Source organism: Pristiophorus japonicus, chromosome 2 (assembly GCF_044704955.1).
Source record: "Pristiophorus japonicus isolate sPriJap1 chromosome 2, sPriJap1.hap1, whole genome shotgun sequence".
NCBI classification, from domain to species: domain Eukaryota; kingdom Metazoa; phylum Chordata; class Chondrichthyes; family Pristiophoridae; genus Pristiophorus; species Pristiophorus japonicus.
Genome location: NC_091978.1, coordinates 366277706 through 366299949, shown reverse-complemented (window position 1 = coordinate 366299949; position 22244 = coordinate 366277706). Strand labels below are relative to the sequence as shown.

Sequence of the window (22244 nt, the reverse complement as noted above, 5' to 3'; positions counted from 1 at the left end):
TACCTGTTCCTTTCCCGTTTTTGCCTCTTCCTTTCCCAAAGACATGGGCTCAAACCTGAATACAGGTCCAAGGGCTTTGGGGACCAGGTTGTTTCCATCTGACTGTGGGCTGTGAATGTCGGCAGACCATTCAACCATGGGGGTGGGGGGGGAGGGAGGAATTGTAGTTTTCACCCCCACATCCACAAGCAGTGTGCATTTTCCCACAGGGCAAAGACAGTTGAGGAGGACTCTAGCGATGACTTTCCCAGCGGCTGACAACAGGGAGATTCCCCTATAGTTGCAATAATCAGACTTGTCCCCTTTTTTAAAGATGGTCACGATCACTGCATCTCTGAGATCTCCCGGCATGCTCGCCTCTCTCCAGATGAGAGAGATGAGGTCATGCATTCATGCAAACAGTGCCTCTCCGCCATACTTCAGTGCCTCAGCAGGGATTCCACCCGCTCCCGTAGCCTTGCGCTCTACTCGGAACTCCTACACGGCAAGCGAGCCAAAGATGGGCAGAGCAAACGTTTCAAGGACACCCTCAAAGCCTCCCTGATAAAGTGCGACATCCCCACCGACACCTGGGAATCCCTGGCCCAAAGACCGCCCTAAGTGGAGGAAGTGCATCCGGGAGGGCGCTGAGCACCTCGAGTCTCGTCGCCGAGAGCATGCAGAAAGCAAGCGCAGGCAGCCGAAGGAGCGTGCGGCAAACCCGACTCCCCACCCACCCTTTCCCTCAGCGACTATCTGTCCCACCTGTGACAGGGACTGTGGTTCTCATATTGGACTGTTCAGTCACCTAAGGACTCATTTTTAGAGTGGAAGCAAGTCTTCCTCAACTCTGAGTTAGCCTATGATGATAATGATGATGATGATGATGCATTTTCCCACGGAGATCGGTGGGCAGTGACCAGGTGTGGGCACTCCATCTGATCTCTATCTAACAGATGCGTCAATGTTGCTGCCACAACTGAGATCAGCACAGACCAAAGATCAAACTCGGCGAACTTCTAGCCTGTATTACTCAGAGTCACACCATGCCCTCATAGAAACATAGCCGTTTATAGCACACTACCCTCGAGGTCTGGGAATGCTGAATCGTTATGTATAGCCAAGGCTGAGATCGATAGATTTTTGGACTCTCGGGGAAATCAAGGGATATGGAGATTGGGCGGGAAAGTGGAGTTGAGGTCGAAGATCAGCCATGATCTTATTGAATGGTGGAGCCGGCTCAAGGGGCCATATGGCCTACTCCTGCTCCTATTTCTTATGTTCTTATGAGGGGATTATTTAATGCATAGTGCAAATGCGGGCTGTTCACTACAGCAGTCCAACATGGATCTCACGGCCCTGCTCTCTGCCTGTCTTCCTTGTTCCAAATGTTCTATCTACCACACATTAAATAATCACTCACTCAACTACGTTCTGTGTCAAAACCTTCGATGTTCTAAGAGATAGTGCAGGAAGGTGAGTTGAGGTCGAAGATCAGCCATGATCTTATTGAATGGTGGTGCAGGCTCGAGGGGCCGAATGGCCTACTCCTGCTCCTATTTCTTATGTTCTCTCTGCATCAATGTATTTTTCCAAATCTCTCTCCTCACTCTCATAGTGACCATTTTAACTTGATGAACCCTCTCGTCACTGACTCCCCAAAGTAATCTTTTTCTCATTCACCCAATCAAAACCCTTCATATCAAAAAATGTTTCAAACCCTGAATTAAATCTTCTCTTAGCCTTCTGTACTTCAGTGGCAAAAGTCCCAGTATCTCAAGTGTCTCCTCATAACTATTGTAATGTATTGCTTCATGGGTTCTTTGCTTAAGAATTAATTGTAACACATTGCTATTAAGAACTAGCTGGTTTATTAACAAAGGTTTAACAATCACACTACACATTACCAGTTCATCCACCAGGCTCACAACTGCCTACCTCATCGTGGATGACCGAGACCCAACTGGCTGGGGTTTTATTGAGTCTTGTGAATATCACGTGACTGGCTAAGCCACTCACAAGGCAACAGCTCCACAACTATTTGGTTAACAGTTAAACCCGGGTGCTCCCTTATTGAAGTGACGCTAGAACCCACAAATTATCAAATTAAACTCTGTGAACGATAAACAATCAAATTAAAATTTGATTGCCGGGGGTGATGATGCACTCCAGTCCCTCCGGCGCCCACCTCTCGCGGAAGGCCGCGAGCGTACCGGTGGACACTGCGTGCTCCATCTCCAGGGACACCCCGGCTTGGATGTAACTGCGGAAGAGAAGCAGGCAGTCGAGCTGAGGAACCCCCCCGACCGCCTGCTGCCTGGACCGGCTGATGGCCCCCTTTGGCCAGGCCCAGGAGTAGTCCTGCAAGGAGGCCTTCCGACCTGCCCGCTCCCCTCCGCACAGGGTGCCCAAAGATCAGGAGTGTGGGACTGAAGTGTAACCAGAAATCGAGGAGCAGACTCTTCGAATAATGGAACAGGGGGCTGCAAACTCACACACTCCACATAGACGTGGAACACGGACTCCTCCAGACCGCAGAAACTACTGTTGGCAACAGCTCTTCAAACCTGTGAGCATAATCACAAGTGCATACATCACAACTATAGTCATCATCATCACCATAGGCAGTCCCTCGTATCGAGGATGACTTGTGCCAAAAAGGGATGAGTTCACAGGTGTTTCAGTGAAAGACCTAATATTCCAGATCCTGAACTATATCCTGAAGGGTAGAAGGTGCCTGTGCGTGGATTTTTTTAACGTGTGGTGACCATTGCACACCAGCCACCACACGGGCTCGACAGAGCTAGGTCTTGGTCCAGTGGCAAGGGTTAACCAGGACGACTGGAGACCAGCTCTGCTGCACGGACCCAGTGCGCGCACATATCGCAGTGTGGGCTGGGCCATGGTGCCCCTGGGTCCTCGCCTCTCCTGGGCTCCAAACTCACGGCTCTCCTGGGCCCTGATCACATCCCTCTACGATCTCTCGCCGCTCCTCCGCCCCGACCTCACCGCTCCTGCTGTACCTGCCCACGCTCCAATCACCGACCTGGACCCTGATGACGTCCAATCCAATCGCCCTCTTCACAGCCATCGCTCTCTAGCACATGCTGTACCTTGAACAACTATAGTATCTCATTCCTGGCATCGTCCTGGTGAATTTACACTGTGTACATTTCTATGACGGGATTCCCCAAACTACACACAAGCTGGGGCCTAACCATTGTAACCACTCTTATCTTTGACTCTACATTATCCTTTTTTTTTAATTTTCACATAATGCTTTTTCCCAATTGTTCTCTATTCCCATATCAGTTATTTGAGCCATTTAATTTCTAACAATTAAATGCGGCAGACTTGAATGCAATGTATTGTCCACTGTGCCTACATACATTCTCATTATCTCAATCCATTTATAGTTTAAATAACAACAACAACTTGTATTTATATAGTGCCTTTAACGCAGTGAAACGTCCCGAGGCGCTTCACAGGAGTGTCATAAGACAAAAAGAATTTGACCACGAGCCGCATAAGTAGAAATTAGGGCAGGTGACCAAAAGCTTGGACAAAGAGGTAGGTTTTAAGGAGCGTCTTATATGAGGAGAGAGAGGTAGAGAGGCGGAGAGGTTTAGGGAGGGAGTTCCAGAGCTTGGGGCCCAGGCAACAGAAGGCACGGCCACCAATGGTTGAACGATTATTATCAGGGATGCTCAGGAGGGCAGAATTAGATGAGCGCAGATATCTCGGAAGGTTGTGGGGCTGGAGGAGATTACAGAGATAGGGAGGGGCGAGGGCCATGGAGGGATTTGAAAACAAGGATGAGAATTTTGAAATCGAGATGCTGTTTAACCGAAAGCCAATGTAGGTCAGCGAGCACAGGGGGTGATGGGTGAGTGGGATTCGGTGCGAGTTAGGACACGGGTCAGTGAGCACAGGGGGTGATGGGTGAGCTGGACTTGGTGCGAGTTAGGACATGGGTCAGCGAGCACAGGGGGTGATGGGTGAGCGGGACTTGGTGCGAGTTAGGACACGGGGCAGTGAGCACAGGGGGTGATGGGTGAGCGGGACTTGGTGCGAGTTAGGACATGGGTCAGCGAGCACAGGGGGTGATGGGTGAGCGGGACTTGGAGCGAGTTAGGACACGGGGCAGCGAGCACAGAGGGTGATGGGTGAGCGGGATTCGGTGCGAGTTAGGACACGGGGCAGCGAGCACAGGGGGTGATGGGTGAGCGGGATTCGGTGCGGGTTAGGACACGGGGCAGTGAGCACAGGGGGTGATGGGTGAGCGGGATTCGGTGCGGGTTAGGACAAGGGTACATGGGTAGCCGAGCAAAGGCAGGAAAATGGAGTTGAAGTACAGATCTGCCTAGACCTAGTTGAATGATGGACCAGGCTTGAGAGGCTGAATGGTCTACTGCAGTTCTGAATGTTTCGATGTTCCTAATTCTCATTGTCGAATCCATGAAGCAGAAGTATCATTTTGAGTTGACATTTCTCTTGTGGAATGTCCTGATTTCCATCGCTCCTCCATCGGTGGCCGTGCCTTCTGTTGCCTGGGCCCTAAGCTCTGGAACTCGCTGCCTAAACCTCTCCGCCTCTCCACCTCTCTCTCCTCCTTCAAGATGCTCCTTAAAACCTACCTCTTTGACCAAGCTTTTGGTCGCCTGCCCTAACATCTCCTTTACATGGCTCGGTGTTAAATTTTGTTTGATAACGTTCCCATGAAGCGCCTTAGGACGTTTTACTACTTTAAAGGCGCTATATATATGCAAGTTGTTATGTGAAAATCCTTGGTCTGCGGGTGCCTAATGGTGACAGGAGGAACTTCCACTGGGGCGATTCCACAAGAGATGTCTCTACCCAAAATAGGTACTTTCGCTCATGGACGGACAAAACTCTGAATCGTAGATATTGTTTATGAACTTTGCACAGGGTCAGTTTGAGTTTTGAGTTCATTTTTCAACGCATATTGCTCTCGCTCTGAGTTCCTCTGCAAGAGAGAGAGAGGGAGTTTTGTTGCATAATTGATGACCATCACAAACACGCGTCTTTAAAGGGAAGTTTATTACCCTGTCTTATCATAGAATCATAGAAAGTTACAGCACATTTCAGCCCATCTTGTCCGCGCCGGCCGACAAAGAGCTATCCGGCCTAATCCCACTCTCCAGTTCTCGGTCCGTAGCCCTGTAGGTTACGGCACTTCAGGTGCACATCCAAGTACTTTTTAAATGTGGTGAGGGTTTCTGTCTCTACCACCCTTTCAGGCAGTGAGTTCCAGACCCCCCACCACCCTCTGGGTGAAGAAATTTCACCTTAAATCCCCTATAAACCTCCTACCAATTACTTTAAATCTATGGCCCTCTTGGTTGTTGACCCCTCTGCTAAGGGAAATAGGTCCATCCTATCCACGCTATCTAGACCTCTCATAATTTTATACACCTTAATAAGGTCTCCCCTCAGCCTCCTCTGTTCCAAAGAAAACAATCCCAGCCTATCCCAATTTTTCCTCATAGCTAAAATTCTCCAGTCCCGGCAACATCCTCTGTACCCTCCCTAGTGCAATCACATCCTTCCTGTAATGTGGTGACCAGAGCTGCACGCAGTACTCCAGCTGTGGCCTAACTAGTGTTTTATACAGTTCAAGCATAACCTCCCTGCTCTTATATTCCATGTCTCGGCTAATAAAGGTAAATATTCCGTATGCCTTCTTAACCATCTTATCTACCTGGCCTGCTATCTTCAGGGATTTGTGGACATGCACTCCAAGGTCCCTTTTCTGATATATTCAAATCCTATCCTACATCGCCTGTGTGATATATTCTTTACAACATCACTAACAATATACGGACTATAAGATGGCTACAACACATCATGTGACTTTTATCATCATCATCATCATAAGCAGTCCCTCGGAATTAAGAAAGACTTGCTTCCACTCTAAAAGTGAGTTCTCAGGTGACTGAACAGTCCAATACGGGAATTACAGTCTCTGTCACAGGTGGGACAGACAGTGGTTGAAGGAAGGGGTGGGTGGGGAGTCTGGTTTGCCGCACGCTCTTTCCGCTGCCTGCGCTTGGTTTCTGCATGCTCTCGGCGACGAGACTTGAGGTGCTCAGCGCCCTCCCGGATTCGCTTCCTCCACTTAGGGCGGTCTTTGGCCAGGTTCTCCCAGGTGTCAGTGGGGATGTTGCACTTTATCAAGGAAGCTTTGAGGGTGTCCTTGAAACATTTCCTCTGCCCACCTGGGGCTCGCTTGCCGTGCAGGCATTCTGAGTAGAGCGCTTGCTTTGGGAGTCTCGTGTCTGGCATGCGGACAATGTGGCCTGCCCAGCGGAGCTGGTCGAGTGTGGTCAGTGCTTCGATGCTGGGGATGTTGGCCTGATCGTGAACACTGACATTGGTGCGTCTGTCCTCCCAGGATTGTCTTTATCATCATCATAGGCCGTCCCTCGATCGAGGATGACTTGATTCCATACCAAAAAAGATGAGTTCTCAGATGTTTCAATGAACGACCCGATATTCCAGTCCTGAACTCCAGGGGTGGAAGATGCCTGTGCGTGGATTTTTTTAACGTGTGGTGACCGTTGCACATCAGCCACCACACGGGCTTGACAGAGCTAGGCCTTTATCCAGTGGCAAGGGTTAACCAGGACGACTGGAGAACAGCTCTGCTGCATGGACCCAGTGCGCACACATATCGCAGTGTGGGCTGGCCCGTGCTGCCCCAGGGCCGTTGTCTCATCTGGGCCTCGTACCCCATTTGCCGCACCTCCGCCACGATCTCTTGCCGCTCCTCCACCACAAAACATTTTTTTTTATTTCTACTTGCATCTGAAATGAGGAACCACGGTTTTTTTGTTGTTCATAGCCCAAGTATTGTATTTACAGCAGCAGTTGCATTGCCTCAGTCGTCCACCAGGCGGAGCTCTATATCACACCTTTGTTCCTCTACACTTCTCAGTGTCCTACCATTTAATGTGTATTCCCTTTCCTTGTTAGCCCACCCCAGATGCATAATTTATTCTCCCCATTTTATCTGATCAAAGAGGGATGTCCCGGACCGGGTGAGACAGTGGGCAAAGGGACAGGTTGTGTGTCCTGACTTGAGCCCGGCGCTGGCTGGGGTTTGGTTGGCGTGGTGGGGTGTTCCAACATCTCTTCCTTCTCCTTCCTCTGCAGCCGCCCCGGGATCGGATGATGTGGCCCTGTACGTCGCCGTGGTCGTGGCTGTGATCGTCTGCCTCGCTATTCTGCTGGTGGTGGTGATGTTTGTATACCGCAAGAACCACCGTGACTTCAGCTCTGACATCAGAGACTCGGCGGCCCTTAATGGCGGCTTTCAGCCAGTGAGCATCAAGACGTCCAGGCAAGGTTGGTTTGTGTGGGACCTCTTTGTTTTTTTTGCATAACCTTTTGTAATGTATTTGCTTCGTGGGTTCTTCGCTTAAGAATTCATAGAAACATATTGCTATTTAAGAACTAGTTGGTTTATTAACAAAGGTTTAACAATCACACTACACATTACCAGTTCATCCACCAAGCTCACAACATAAGAACATAAGAAATAGGAGCAGGAGTAGGCCATTCGGCCCCTCAAGCCTGCTCCGCCATTCAATAAGATCATGGCTGATCTGATCATTACTCAGCTCCACTTCCCCGCCCGCTCCCCATAATCGTTTATTCCCTTATCACTCAAACATCTGTCTATCTCCACCTTAAATATATTCAATGACCCAGCCTCCACAGATCTCTGGGGCAGAGAAATCCACAGATTTACAACCCTCTGAGAGAAGAAATTTCTCCTCATTTCAGTCTCAAATGGGCGGCCCCTAATTCTGAGACTATGTCCCCTAGTTTTATTTTCCACTATGAGTGGGAATATCCTCTCTGCAGCCACCTTGTCGAGCCCCCTCATTATCTTATAGGTTTCAATAAGATCACCTCTCATTCTTCTGAACTCCAATGTGTATAGGCCCAACCTACTCAACCTATCCTCATAAGTCAACCCCCTCATCTCCGGAATCAACCAAGTGAACCCTCTCTGAACAACCTCCAATGCAAGTGTATCCTTCCCTAAATAAGGAGACCAAAACTGCATGCAGTACGCCAGGTGTGGCCTCACCAATACCCTGTACAGTTGTAGCAGGACTTATCTGCTTTTACACTCTATACCCCTTGCAATCAAGACCAACATCTCATTTGCCTTCCTGATTACTTGCTGTACAACCACCTGCCTCAATGTGGATCCCTTGAACCCAACTGGCTGGGATTTTATTGAGTCTTGTGAACATCATGTGACTGGCTAAGCCACTCCCAACTCACAACTCTACGAACCCGTGAGCATACTCACAGGTGCATACATTGTACCTTTGACCTGAGGTAATTTTCTGCGATCCAACATTTGAACTACTCAAGGCGGTGGATATAATTCGGGGGTCTGCACCATTTTCTACCTTTGCACCCAGTGCCACCATTACCTACTGTCAGACGCTGCTAACAGTTCCCGCAGTGAACCAAAATTCCACATTGAAAAAATATCCACTGCTTCGTCAGGGTGACATTTCCATTTCACAACAAACTCTCTCACCTCTTCTCTCTCCTTCCCTCCCTCTCTCTCTTGACATACTTGGCCAACTCTGCTGAGCATTCACGGCCATTTGGTGTCTGGCACAAGGGGTCCTTGCACCCTTGTACCTTTAGGAATACTCCTGCTTGCATCTTTAGCAACAATTGGAGCGTAGGAGACAGCTGTAGGGAGATTCTTTCTTGGCAACCTTGGGCGTGGAGGGGGGGGGAGTAGAGGAAGGGTGAAGAGGAGCCCTGGTAGATGTAGTGCTGTGGACTTGTCAATGCAGTGTGGGCAATAATGCATGACATGGGCTAGTAATGATTGACATGGGCTAGTAATGCAGTGATGTGGACTAGTAATGCAGTGACTTGGGCTAGTAATGCAGTGATGTGGGCTAGTAATGCATGACTTGGGCTAGTAATGCAGTGACTTGAGCTAGTAATGCAGTGATGTGGGCTAGTAATGCAATGATGTGGGCTAGTAATGCAATGATGTGGGCTAGTAATGCAATGACGTGGGCTAGTAATGCAGTGATGTGGGCTAGTAATGCAGTGATGTGGGCTAGTAATGTATGACTTGGGCTAGTAATGCAGTGACTTGGGCTAGTAATGCAGTGATGTGGGCTAGTAATACAGTGATGTGGGCTAGTAATGCATGACTTGGGCTAGTAATGCAGTGACTTGGGCTAGTAATGCAGTGATGTGGGCTAGTAATGCATGACTTGGGCTAGTAATGCAGTGATGTGGGCTAGTAATGCATGACTTGGGCTAGTAATGCAGTGACATAGAAACATAGAAACATAGAAAATAGGTGCAGGAGTAGGCCATTTGGCCCTTCGAGCCTGCACCACCATTCAATAAGATCATGGCTGATCATTCCCTCAGTAACCCTTTCCTGCTTTCTCTTCATACCCCTAGATCCCTTTAGCCGTAAGGACCATATCTAACTCCCTCTTGAATATATCCAATTAACTGGCATCAACAACTCTCTGCGGTAGGGAATTCCACAGGTTAACAATTCTCTGAGTGAAGAAGTTTCTCCTCATCTCGCTCCTAAATGGCTTACCTCTTACCCTTAGACTATGTCCCCTGGTTCTGGACTTCCCCAACATCAGGAACATTCTTCCTAGATCTAACCTGTCCAGTCCCGTCAGAATTTTATGTTTCTATGAGATCCCCTCTCATTCTTCTAAACTCCAGTGTATAAAGCCCTAGTCGATCCAGTCTCTCCTCATATGTCAGTCCTGCCATCCCGGGAATCAGTCTGGTGAACCTTCGCTGCATTCCCTCAATAGCAAGAACATCCTTCCTCAGATTAGAAGACCAAAACTGAACACAATATTCCAGGTGAGGCCTCACTAAGGCCTTGTACAACTGCAGTTGATCTCCCTGCTCCTATACTCAATTCCCCTAGCTATGAAGGCCAACATACCATTTGCCTTCTTCACCGCCTGCTGTACCTGCATGCCAACTTTCAATGACTGATGAACCATGTGTCATGTATCTCACATTACTGTATATAACTGTATCTTACCATGCTATACATGACTGTAACTGGGTATGATCTGTAACAATAAGCATATCTTACCACCAGGGGTGCACTTGCAGGAGACACTCCATACCTGTCCCACTGAGGTATATAAAGGAAGGTCTCAGGCACTGGAGAGCTGTGAATTAAAGGTGCAGGTCCTGAGTGACCTTGACTTCAGCATGTGTCTTGTGTAAGTCAGTACATTAGAGTCAGGACTTAACACCATGACACCCAGGTCTCATTGCACCTCCCCCTTTCCTAATCTGCCGCCATTCAGATAACATAAGAACATAAGAATTAGGAACAGGAGTAGGCCATCTAGCCCCTCGAGCCTGCTCCGCCATTCAACAAGATCATGGCTGATCTGGCCGTGGACTCAGCTCCACTTACCCGCCCGCTCCCCGTAACCCTTAATTCCCTTATTGGTTAAAAATCTGTCTATCTGTGATTTGAATACATTCAATGAGCTAGCCTCAACTGCTTCCTTGGACAGAGAATTCCACAGATTCACAACACTCTGGGAGAAAAAATTACTTCTCAACTCGGTTTTAAATTGACTCCCCCATATTTTGAGGCTGTGCCCCCTAGTTCTAGTCTCCCCGACCAGTGGAAACAACCTCTCCGCCTCTATCTTGTCTATCCCTTTCATTATTTTAAATGTTTCTATAAGATCACCCCTCATCCTTCTGAACTCCAACGAGTAAAGACTCAGTCTACTCAATCTATCATTATAAGGTAACCCCCTCATCTCCGGAATCAGCCTAGTAAATCGTCTCTGTACCCCCTCCAAAGCCAGTATATCCTTCCTTAAGTAAGGTGACCAAAACTGCAGTACTCCAGGTGCGGCCTTACCAATACCCTATACAGTTGCAGCAGGACCTTCCTGCTTTTGTATTCCATCCCTCTTGCAATGAAGGCCAACATTCTATTCGCCTTCCTGATTACCTGCTGCATCTGCAAACTAACTTTTTGGGATTCATGCACAAGGACCCCCAGGTTCCTCTGCACTCAGCATGTTGTAATTTCTCCCCATTCAAATAATATTCCCTTTTACTGTTTTTTTTCCCAAGGTGGATGACCTCACAGTTTCCAACATTGTATTCCATCTGCCAAGCCTTAGCCCATTCGCTTAACCTATCTAAATCTCTTTGCAGCCTCTCTGTGTCCTCCACACAAACCGCTTTCCCACTAATCTTTATGTCATCTGCAAATTTTGTTACACTACACTCTGTCCCCTCTTCCAGGTCATCTATGTATATTGTAAACAGTTGTGGTCCCAGCACCGATCCCTGTGGCACACCACTAACCACCGATTTCCAACCCGAAAAGGACCCATTTATCCCGACTCTCTGCTTTCTGTTAGCCAGCCAATTCTCGATCCGTGCTAATACATTTCCTCTGACTCCGCGTACCTCTAACTTCTGCAGTAACCTTTTGTGTGGCACATTATCGAATGCCTTTTGGAAATCTAAATACACCACATCCATCGGTACACCTCTATCCACCATGCTCATTATATCCTCAAAGAATTCCAGTAAATTAGTTAAACATGATTTCCCCTTCATGAATCCATGTTGCGTCTGCTTGATTGCACTATTCCTATCTAGATGTCCCGCTATTTCTTCCTTAATGATAGTTTCAAGCATTTTCCCCACTACAGATGTTAAACTAACCGGCCTATAGTTACCTGCCTTTTGTCTGCCCCCTTTTTTAAATAGAGGCGTTACATTAGCTGCTTTCCAATCCGCTGGTACCTCCCCAGAGTCTAGAGAATTTTGATAGATTATAACGAATGCATCTGCTATAACTTCCGCCATCTCTTTTAATACCCTGGGATGCATTTAATCAGGACCAGGGGACTTGTCTACCTTGAGTCCCATTAGCCTATCCAGCACTACCCCCCTAGTGATAGTGATTGTCTCCAGGTCCTCCCTTCCCACATTCCTGTGACCAGCAATTTTTGGCATGGTTTTTGTGTCTTCCACTGTGAAGACTGAAGCAAAATAATTGTTTAAAGTCTCAGCCATTTCCACATTTCCCATTATTAAATCCCCCTTCTCATCTTCTAAGGGACCAACATTTACTTTAGTCACTCTTTTCCGTTTTATATATCTGTAAAAGCTTTTACTATCTGTTTTTATGTTTTGCGCAAGTTTATCTTCGTAATCTATCTTTCCTTTCTTTATTGCTTTTTTAGTCATTCTTTGCTGTTGTTTAAAATTTTCCAAATCTTCTCATTTCCCACTAACCTTGGCCACCTTATACGCATTGGTCTTTGATTTGATACTCTCCTTTATTTCCTTGGTTATCCATGGCTGGTTATCCCTTCTTTTACCACCCTTCTTTTTCACTGGAATATATTTTTGTTGCGCACTATGAAAGAGCTCCTTAAAAGTCCTCCACTGTTCCTCAATTGTGCCACCGTTTAGTCTGTGTTTCCAGTCTACTTTAGCCAACTCTGCCCTCATCCCACTGTAGTCCCCTTTGTTTAAGCATAGTATGCTCATTTCTGACACAACTTCCTCACCCTCAATCTGTATTCAACCATACTGTGATCACTCATTCCGAGAGGATCTTTTACGAGGAGATCGTTTATTTTTCCTGTCTCATTACACAGGACCAGATCTAAGATAGCTTGCTCCTTTTTAGGTTCTGTAACCAACTGTTCTAAGAAACAATCCCATATGCATTCTATGAATTCCTCCTCTAGGCTACCCAGTGCGATTTGATTTGCCCACCGATATGTAGGTTAAAATCCCCCATGACTACTGCCGTTCCTTTTTCACATGCCTCCATTATTCCCTTGATTATTGCCCGCCCCACCATGAAGTTATTATTTGGGGGCCTATAATCTACGCCCACCAGTGACTTTTTCCCCTTACTATCTCTAATCTCCACCCACAATGATTCAACATTTTGTTCATTAGAGCCAATATCGTCTCTCACAGCTGCCCTGATATCATCCTTTATTAACAGAGCTACCCCACCTCCTTTCCCTTCTTGTCTATCTTTCCGAATCGTCAGATACCCCTGTATGTTTAATTCCCAGTTTAATTCCCAGTCTTAGCCACCTTGCAACCATGTTTCTGTAATGGCCACCAAATCATACCCATTTGTAATGATTTGTGCCATCAACTCATTTGTTTTATTTCGAATGCTGCGTGCGTTTAGATAGAGTGTTTTAATACTAGTTTTTAAACCATAATTTTTAGTTTTGACCCCTCCTGCCTTCGTGTTTTTGCCACCAAAGTGGATAACCTCACATTTATCCATATTATACTGCATGTGCCATGCATTTGCCCACTCACCTAACCTGTCAAAGTCACCCTGCAGCCTCTTAGTGCCCTCCTCATAGCTCACACCGCCACCCAGTTTAGTGTCATCTGCAAACTTGGAGATATGGGCTAGTAATGCATGATTTGGTCTAGTAATGCATGACTTGGGCTAGTACTGCAGTGCTGGTATACTGGTTCACACCTCCAAGTAAGTGCTACCCACGGAAGTGTGGTGTGATGGACACTATTGTGCGCGGGACCTGTCTCTGTGTAAGATAGACGGATGGATAGCACTTTGGCCTTTGATGTTGAGGTTTGAGGGCACTGCCTCACACAGTTATCCTCTGCCTTCCCCTCCGTGCAGATAACTCCCACCTCCTCGCCGTCCAGCCGGATCTGACAGCTGCTGCCGCCATGTACAGGGGCCCCATGTACGCCTTACACGACATCTCGGACAAGATCCCCATGACCAACTCGCCGCTGCTCGACCCTCTGCCCAACCTGAAGATCAAGGTGTACAACTCCCCCTGCGGGGTCCGGCCCCAGGCTGAGGCAGGGGACCTGGCCACCAAGCTGTCCCCGCAGCTCACGGAGTCGCTGCTCGACAACGAGGCCCAGAATCTCAAGAACCAGAGCCTGGCTCAGCAGACGGATCCAGCCTGCAGCGCTTTCGGAAGTTTCAACATCCTGGGAGGCCACCTCACTGTGCCCAACTCAGGTAAGTCTCTGCTGTGTATCCGTTATCTCTCCTGACTTTCACCCGTACAGGAAGGAAATGTAGTTCAACTTCTTTTTATTGACAGAGCAGAGGGTTGCTGCAGTTTGTTAATCTGTAACTGTAAAGTAGCTCCACCTAGTGGACTACTGCTCCACCTAGTGGCCTAGTGAGGCAATGCAGCCACTGACGTTTATACAATAAAAGGGCGTTCCAGGTGGAAGCCATCTTGAGTGTGTGTGCCTCAGCGATGTCGTAAGAATATATCACAGTCACACTAGTCTTTTAAAAGTGTGACCTGTTGTCCTTGTGATTTGCAGTCGTGGTGGGGTTTCAAAGGGCTTGGCCGTGTTTCTGTTTGACTTGAAGCTCCTCAGCTCCGTTACCATGACAGCCACGTCCATCTCACACATTCCATCCCTGGCAGAACCTGCGACCACAGCAGGCCATCAATGAGTGACAGAGAAATCGAGAGAGGAAAATCGAGGGAGGGTGTGTGGGAGGCAGTGAAATTCATATTCCGAAATAGTGGGGTCAATCGGTGAAAAGAAAGAACTTGCATCTATGCGGCACCTGTCACAACCCTCAGGGCATCTCCGAGTGCTTTACAGCCAATGAAGTACCTATTGCAGTGTGGTCACTGTTCTAATGTAGGAAATGCAGCAGCCAATTTGCGCACAGCAAGCTCCCACAAACAGCAAAGTGATAATGACCCAGATAATCTGTTTGAATTATGTTGATTGAGGGATAAATATTGGCCCCATGACACCGGGGGAGAACTCCCCTGCTCTTCTTCGAAATAGTGCCATAGGATCTTTCACGTCCACCTGTGAGGACAGGCATGGCCTCGGTTTAACGTCTCATCCAAAAGACGGCACCTTCGACAGTGCAGCGCTCCCCTCAGTGCCTCCCTGCTCAATGTAAGCTCTTTGTCTTTCTGATAGTACTCTGCACACTCTAGGTTTCCACAGTAAAAGCTTCTTCCAAAAAAAAGCAGGATACTCTGAGCCAGACCTCTCCGTCAAGTTAAAATGTGGTGACGTTCAGTCCTGTTCAGAATAAAACTCGACTATCTGGCAATTGTTTAGCCAGTGTTACAAGTAGGACCCAGGCGGTGGATTTGCGTGGTGTGTAATATAGCGAGATGAATTTGCTGATTGTGCCTTGACCTCCTGCTGACAATCCAACGTTTAGAATGTCTGTTCTCTCAATCCTAGGAGTGAGCCTACTGGTACCAGCAGGAGCTATTCCGCCGGGACGAGCCTATGAAATGTACGTGACAGTACATCGGAAAGACAACATGAGGTAATGGCACCTATCTTCTTAATTGCATTCTTTTAGAAAATGTGCAACCCCTGTTTGTAAATACCACACACCCAGCTTCTGTCTGAATACAAGTCTGTGTCATATCCAACCATCGTTTATCATCCAATCATAGAATGGTTACAGCTCAGGAGTAGGCCATTCGGCCGCTCGAGCCTGCTGAGTCTAGGTTATCCACGATGAGATATGCAGTTGTGAGCCTGGTGGATGAACTGGTAATGTGTCGTGTGATTGTTAAACCTTTGTTAATAAAGCAACTAGTTCTTAATAGCAATGTGTTGCTATGAATTCTTAAGCAAGAACCCATGAAGCAAATACATTACAAGCATAACCCTCTATTCCCTTCTCCCTCATTTGCTTATCTCGCTTCCACTTAAATGCATCGATACTATTCACTTCAACCCATCCCTGTGGCAGCGAGTTCCACATTCTCACCGCTCTCTGGATAAAGAAGTTTCTTCTGAATTCCCCTGTTGGATTTCTTGGTGATTAACTTATATTGATGGCCTCTAGTTATGCTCTTCCCCACAATTCTCTCTATATCCTCTCTATCAAAACCTTTCCATGATTTTAAAGACCTCTATTAGGTCACCCCTCAGCCTTCTCTTTTCAAGAGAAACGAGACCCAGCCTGTCCATCCTTTCCTGATATGTACACCCTCGCGTTTCTGGTATCATCCTCATAAATCTGTTACAAAGTGTTGTGACGTGTACACATGTCTTCTGACAAGCCTAGATACTTCGCACCCCACCACTAATTGGCCACTGGTGTAAAGTTTGGACTGTGTAAGTATGTGCAGTGATTTTTATTTATTTATTCGTTTATAATGAGGCCCCTAGTCTTTGCAGTAACAGCACACCTGCCTGTGTGTGTGTGTGTGTCTATAATTGAGATTGATAACACCAGAAATCTCTCACTGAAGTAAGTTGGAATGTCAGAAAAATGGAATTCCGTGTTTGCAAAGGTCGGCTCTGATGTTTGGGAACTCGGGCTGCTTCTCGAGTTATTTTTACTACATTACAGGCTGTATATAAATGCAAGTTGTATAGATATAGCGCATTTAACATAATAAAAACATCCCAAGGTACTTCACAGGAGTGATTATCAAACAAAGTACGACACCGAGCCACATAAGGAGATATCAGGACAGGTGCGCAAAGGCTTGGTCAAAGAGGTAAGAACATGAGAACATAAGAAATGAGAGCAGGAGTCAGCCATTTGGCCCCTCGAGCCTGCTCCGCCATTCAATAAGATCATGGCTGATCTGATCATGTACTCAGCTCCACTTCCCCACCCGCTCCCAATAACCCTTTATTCCCTTGTCACTCAAAAATCTGTCTATCTCCGCCTTAAATTTATTCAGTGACCCAGCTTCCACAGCTCTCTAGGGCAGTGAATTCCATAGATCTACAACCCTTTCTCCTCATTTCAGTTTTAAATGGGCGGCCCCTTATTCTAACCCTAGTTTTAGTCTCTATAAGTGCAAATAACCTCTCTCTATCCACCTTGTCGAGCCCTCTCATTATCTTATAAGTTTCGATAAGATCACTTCATTCTTCTGAACTCCAATGAGTAGAGGCCCAACCTACTCAACCTATCTTCATGAGCCAACCCCCTCATTTCTGGAATCAACCTAGTGAACCTTCTCTGAACAGTCTCTAATGCCTTCCTTCCTTAAATACGGAGACCAAAACTGTACGCAGTACTCCAGGTGTGGCCTCACCAATAACCTGTACAGTTGTAGCAGGACTTCTCTGCTTTCATACTCTATATCCCTTGCAATAAAGGCCAACATTCCATTTGCCTTCCTAATTACTTGCTGTACCTGTATACTAACTTTTTGTGTTTCATGCACAAGGACCCCCAGGTCCCTCTTTGCACTTTGCAATTTTTCTCCATCTAAATTATAATTTGCTTTTCTATTATTTCCGCCAAAGTGGTTAACCTCACATTTTCCCACATTATACTTCATCTGCCAAATTTTTGCCCACTCATTAAGTTTCAAGGAGCCTCTTGAAGGAGGAAAGAGAGGCGGAGAGGTTTGGGGAGGGAGTTCCAGAGCTTGGGGCCCAGGCAGCTGAAGGCACGGCCACCAATTGTTGAGCGATTATAATCAGGGCTGCTCAAGAGGGCGGAATTAGAGGAGCGCAGACATCTCGGGGGGTTGTGGGGCTGGAGGAGATTACAGAGATAGGGAGGGGTGAGGCCACAGAGGGATTTGAAAACAAGGAGGAGAATTTTAAACGAAAGGCGATACTTAAGCAAGCATTAGTTCTGTGGACAGTGGAGGTACGGTCACAGTAGGAAGGGGTAGTAGCACTTCCGGCCTTGTTTCCAAGGTGAGTGGGATGTGACAACATACAATGACATGCAGATACAGCGGCAGTAAAGAAAGCAAATGGCATGTTGGCCTTCATAGCGAGAGGATTTGAGTACAGGAGCAGGGAGATCTTACTGCAGTTGTACAGGGCCTTGGTGAGACCACACCTTGAGTATTGTGTGCAGTTTTGGTCTCCTAATCTGACGAAGGACATTCTTGCTATTTAGGGAGTGCAGCGAAAGTTCACCAGACTGCTTCCTGGGATGGCAGGACTGACATATGAAGAAAGATTGGATCGACTAGGCTTATATTCACTGAAATTTAGAAGAATGAGAGGGGATCTCATAGAAACATATAAAATTCTGACGGGGTTGAATAGGTTAAATGCAGGAAGAATGTTCCCGATGTTGGGGAAGTCCAGAACCAGGGGACACAGTCTAAGGATAAGGGGTAAGCCATTTAGGACCGAGATGAGGAGAAACTTTTTCACCCAGAGAATTGTGAACCTGTGGAATTCTCTACCACAGAAAGTTGTTGGGGCCAGTTCGTTGGATATATTCAAAAGGGAGTTCGATGTGGCCCTTACGGCTAAAGGGATCAAGGGGTATGGAGAGAAAGCAGGAATGGGGTACTGAAGTTGCATGATCAGCCATGATCATATTGAATGGTGGTGCAGGCTCGAAGGGCCGAATGGCCTGCTCCTGCACCTATTTTCTATGTTTCTATGTTACACCTTTGTTCCTGAATCAAAACTGCGATTAGCAAGGTTACGTTTATTTTCCAATTTCCCATCGGCCACCTCGCCTTTAACCATCGCCCCGGTAGCGCCCGGCCGCCCGTTCCGTCCCTCCTGCCACCGCAGATATTTCCACCCGGCGCTGCTGCAGGGGACGGAAGTTGAATTTTGGGGCGCTAATGGAGCACTTCCTCCACTTAGGGCGGTCTTTGGCCAGGGACTCCCAGGTGTCAGTGGGGATGTCGCACTTTATCAGGGAGGCTTTGAGGGTGTCCCTGTAACATTTCCTCTGCCCACCTTTGGCTCGTTCAATTTAAGGCAATTGGCAGAAAAACCAAGGACGACACGAGGAAAATCGTTTTTTACGCAGCGAGTGGTTAGGATCTGGAATGCGCTGCCTGAGAGGGCGGTGGAGGCAGACTCAATCGTGGCTTTCAAAAGGGAGTTGGATAAGTACCTGGAGGAATAAAAAAAATTGCAGGGCTGTGGGGAAAGGGCGGGGGAGTGGGACTAGCTGAGGTGCTCTTGCAGAGAGCCGGCACGGGCTCGACGGGCCGAATGGCCTCCTGTAACCATTCTATGATTCGTTTGGATTGATTGATTGTCATTCATTCATGGAAAGCCAAACTTGGCTCAATTTCTGTTCCATTATACGGAATTACAGCTTAAAAAACAACATTTTATTGCTACCGTGAATGGAAATTGCTGTTACACAGTTGGTGCTGGTTCTCAGGTTAAGCAACGCCTCGATTTTAAAATTCTCATCCTTGTTTTCAAATCCCTCCATGGCCTCGCCCCTCACTGTCTCTGTAATAGAAACATAGAAAATGGGTGCAGGAGTAGGCCATTCGGCCCTTCTAGCCTGCACCGCCATTCAATGAGTTCATGGCTGAACATGAAACTTTAGTACCCCCTTCCTGCTTTCTCGCCATACCCCTTGATTCCCCTAGTAGTAAGGACTTCATCTAACTCCCTTTTGAATATATTTAGTGAATTGGCCTCAACTACTTTCTGTGGTAGAGAATTCCACAGGTTCACCACTCTCTGGGTGAAGAAATTCCTCCTCATCTCGGTCCTAAATGGCTTACCCCTTATCCTTAGACTGTGACCCCTGGTTCTGGACTTCCCCAACATTGGGAACATTCTTCCTGCATCCAACCTGTCCAAACCCGTCAGAATTTTAAACGTTTCTATGAGGTCCCCTCTCACTCTTCTGAACTCCAGTGAATACAAGCCCAGTTGATCCAGTCTTTCTTGATAGGTCAGTCCCACCATCCCGGGAATCAGTCTGGTGAATCTTCGCTGCACTCCCTCAATAGCAAGAATGTCCTTCCTCAAGTTAGGAGACCAAAACTGATCACAATACTCCAGGTGTGGCCTCACCAAGGCCCTGTACAACTGTAGCAACACCTCCCTGCCCCTGTACTCAAATCCCCTCGCTATGAAGGCCAACATGCCATTTGCTTTCTTAACCGCCTGCTGTACCTGCATGCCAACCTTCAATGACTGATGTACCATGACACCCAGGTCTCGTTGCACCTTCCCTTTTCCTAATCTGTCACCATTCAGATAATAGTCTGTCTCTCTGTTTTTACCACCAAAGTGGATAACCTCACATTTATCCACATTATACTTCATCTGCCATGCATTTGCCCACTCATCTAACCTATCCAAGTCACTCTGCAGCCTCATAGCATCCTCCTCGCAGCTCACACTGCCACCCAACTTAGTGTCATCCGCAAATTTGGAGATACTACATTTAATCCCTTCGTCTAAATCATTAATGTACAATGTAAACAGAACCTTGCGGTACCCCACTAGTCACTGCCTGCCATTCTGAAAAGTATCCATTTACTCCTACTCTTTGCTTCCTGTCTGACAACCAGTTCTCAATCCATGTCAGCACACTACCCCCAATCCCATGTGCTTTAACTTTGCACATTAATCTCTTGTGTGGGACCTTGTCGAAAGCCTTCTGAAAGTCCAAATACACCACATCAACTGGTTCTCCTTTGTCCACTTTACTGGAAACATCCTCAAAAAATTCCAGAAGATTTGTCAAGCATGATTTCCCTTTCACAAATCCATGCTGACTTGGACCTATCATGTCACCATTTTCCAAATGCGCTGCTATGACATCCTTAATAATTGATTCCATCATTTTACCCACTACTGAGGTCAGGCTGACCGGTTTATAATTCCCTGTTTTCTCTCCCCCTCCTTTTTTAAAAAGTGGGGTTACATTGGCTACCCTCCACTCGATAGGAACTGATCCAGAGTCAATGGAATGTTGGAAAATGACTGTCAATGCATCCGCTATTTCCAAGGCCACCTCCTTAAGTACTCTGGGATGGAGTCCATCAGGCCCTGGGGATTTATCGGCCTTCAATCCAATCAATTTCCCCAACACAATTTCCCGACTAATAAAGATTTCCCTCAGTTCCTCCTCCTTACTAGACCCTCTGACCACTTTTATATCCGGAAGGTTGTTTGTGTCCTCCTTAGTGAATACTGAACCAAAGTACTTGTTCAATTGGTCTGCCATTTCTTTGTTCCCCGTTATGACTTCCCCTGATTCTGACTGCAGGGGACCTATGTTTGTCTTTACTAACCTTTTTCTCTTTACATACCTATAGAAACTTTTGCAATCCGCCTTAATGTTCCCTGCAAGCTTCTTCTCGTACTCCATTTTCCCTGCCCTAATCAAACCTTTTGTCCTCCTCTGCTGAGTTCTAAATTTCTCCCAGTCCCCAGGTTCGCTGCTATTTCTGGCCAATTTGTATGCCACTTCCTTGGCTTTAATACTATCCCTGATTTCCCTAGATAGCCACGGTTGAGCCACCTTCCCTTTTTTATTTTTATGCCAGACAGGAATGTACAATTGTTGTAATTCATCCATGCTGTCTCTAAATGTCTGCCATTGCCCATCCACAGTCAACCCCTTAAGTATCATTCGCCAATCTATCCTAGCCAATTCACGCCTCATACCTTCAAAGTTAGCCTTCTTTAAGTTCTGGACCATGGTCTCTGAATTAACTGTTTCATTCTCCATCCTAATGCAGAATTCCACCATATTATGGTCACTCTTCCCCAAGGGGCCTCGCACAACGAGATTGCTAATTAATCCTCTCTCATTATACAACACCCAATCTAAGATGGCCTCCCCCCTAGTTGGTTCCTCGACATATTGGTCTAGAAAGCCATCCCTTATGCACTCCAGGAAATCCTCCTCCACCGTATTGCTTCCAGTTTGGTTAGCCCAATCTATGTGCATATTAAAGTCACCCATTATAACTGCTGTACCTTTATTGCATGCACCTCTAATTTCCTGTTTGATGCCCTCCCCAACATCACTACTACTGTTTGGAGGTCTGTACACAACTCCCACTAACGTTTTTTGCCCTTTGGTGTTCTGCAGCTCTACCCATATAGATTCCACATCATCCAAGCTAATGTCCTTCCTAACTATTGCATTAATCTCCTCTTTAACCAGCAATGCTACCCCACCTCCTTTTCCTTTTATTCTATCCTTCCTGAATGTTGAATACCCCTGGATGTTGAGTTTCCAGCCCTGATCATCCTGGAGCCACGTCTCCGTTCCCATATCCCTCGGAGATCTCCGCGCTCCTCTAATTCTGGTCTCTAGCGCATCAATGATTTCCATCGCTCCACCATCGGTGGACGTGCCTCCAGCTGCCTGGGCCCCAAGCTCTGGAGCTCCCTCCCGAAACCTCTCCACCTCTCTCTCCTCCTTCAAGACGCCCCTTAATACCTACCTCTTTGACCAAGCTTTTGGACAT

The 22244-nt window shown here is 47.1% G+C and overlaps 1 protein-coding gene across 2 annotated transcripts in view; it reads left to right on the top strand.

The window, feature by feature from the left end:
• LOC139235027 (netrin receptor UNC5C-like) overlaps window positions 1-22244 on the top strand; it is a 502551-nt gene that overhangs the window by 429507 nt on the left and 50800 nt on the right. For both annotated transcript variants that reach the window (XM_070866133.1, XM_070866124.1), the window contains 3 exons: window positions 7156-7347; window positions 13715-14068; window positions 15283-15370. In XM_070866133.1, coding sequence (XP_070722234.1) covers window positions 7156-7347; window positions 13715-14068; window positions 15283-15370 — 634 coding nt within the window. The remainder of the gene's footprint in view (window positions 1-7155; window positions 7348-13714; window positions 14069-15282; window positions 15371-22244) is intronic.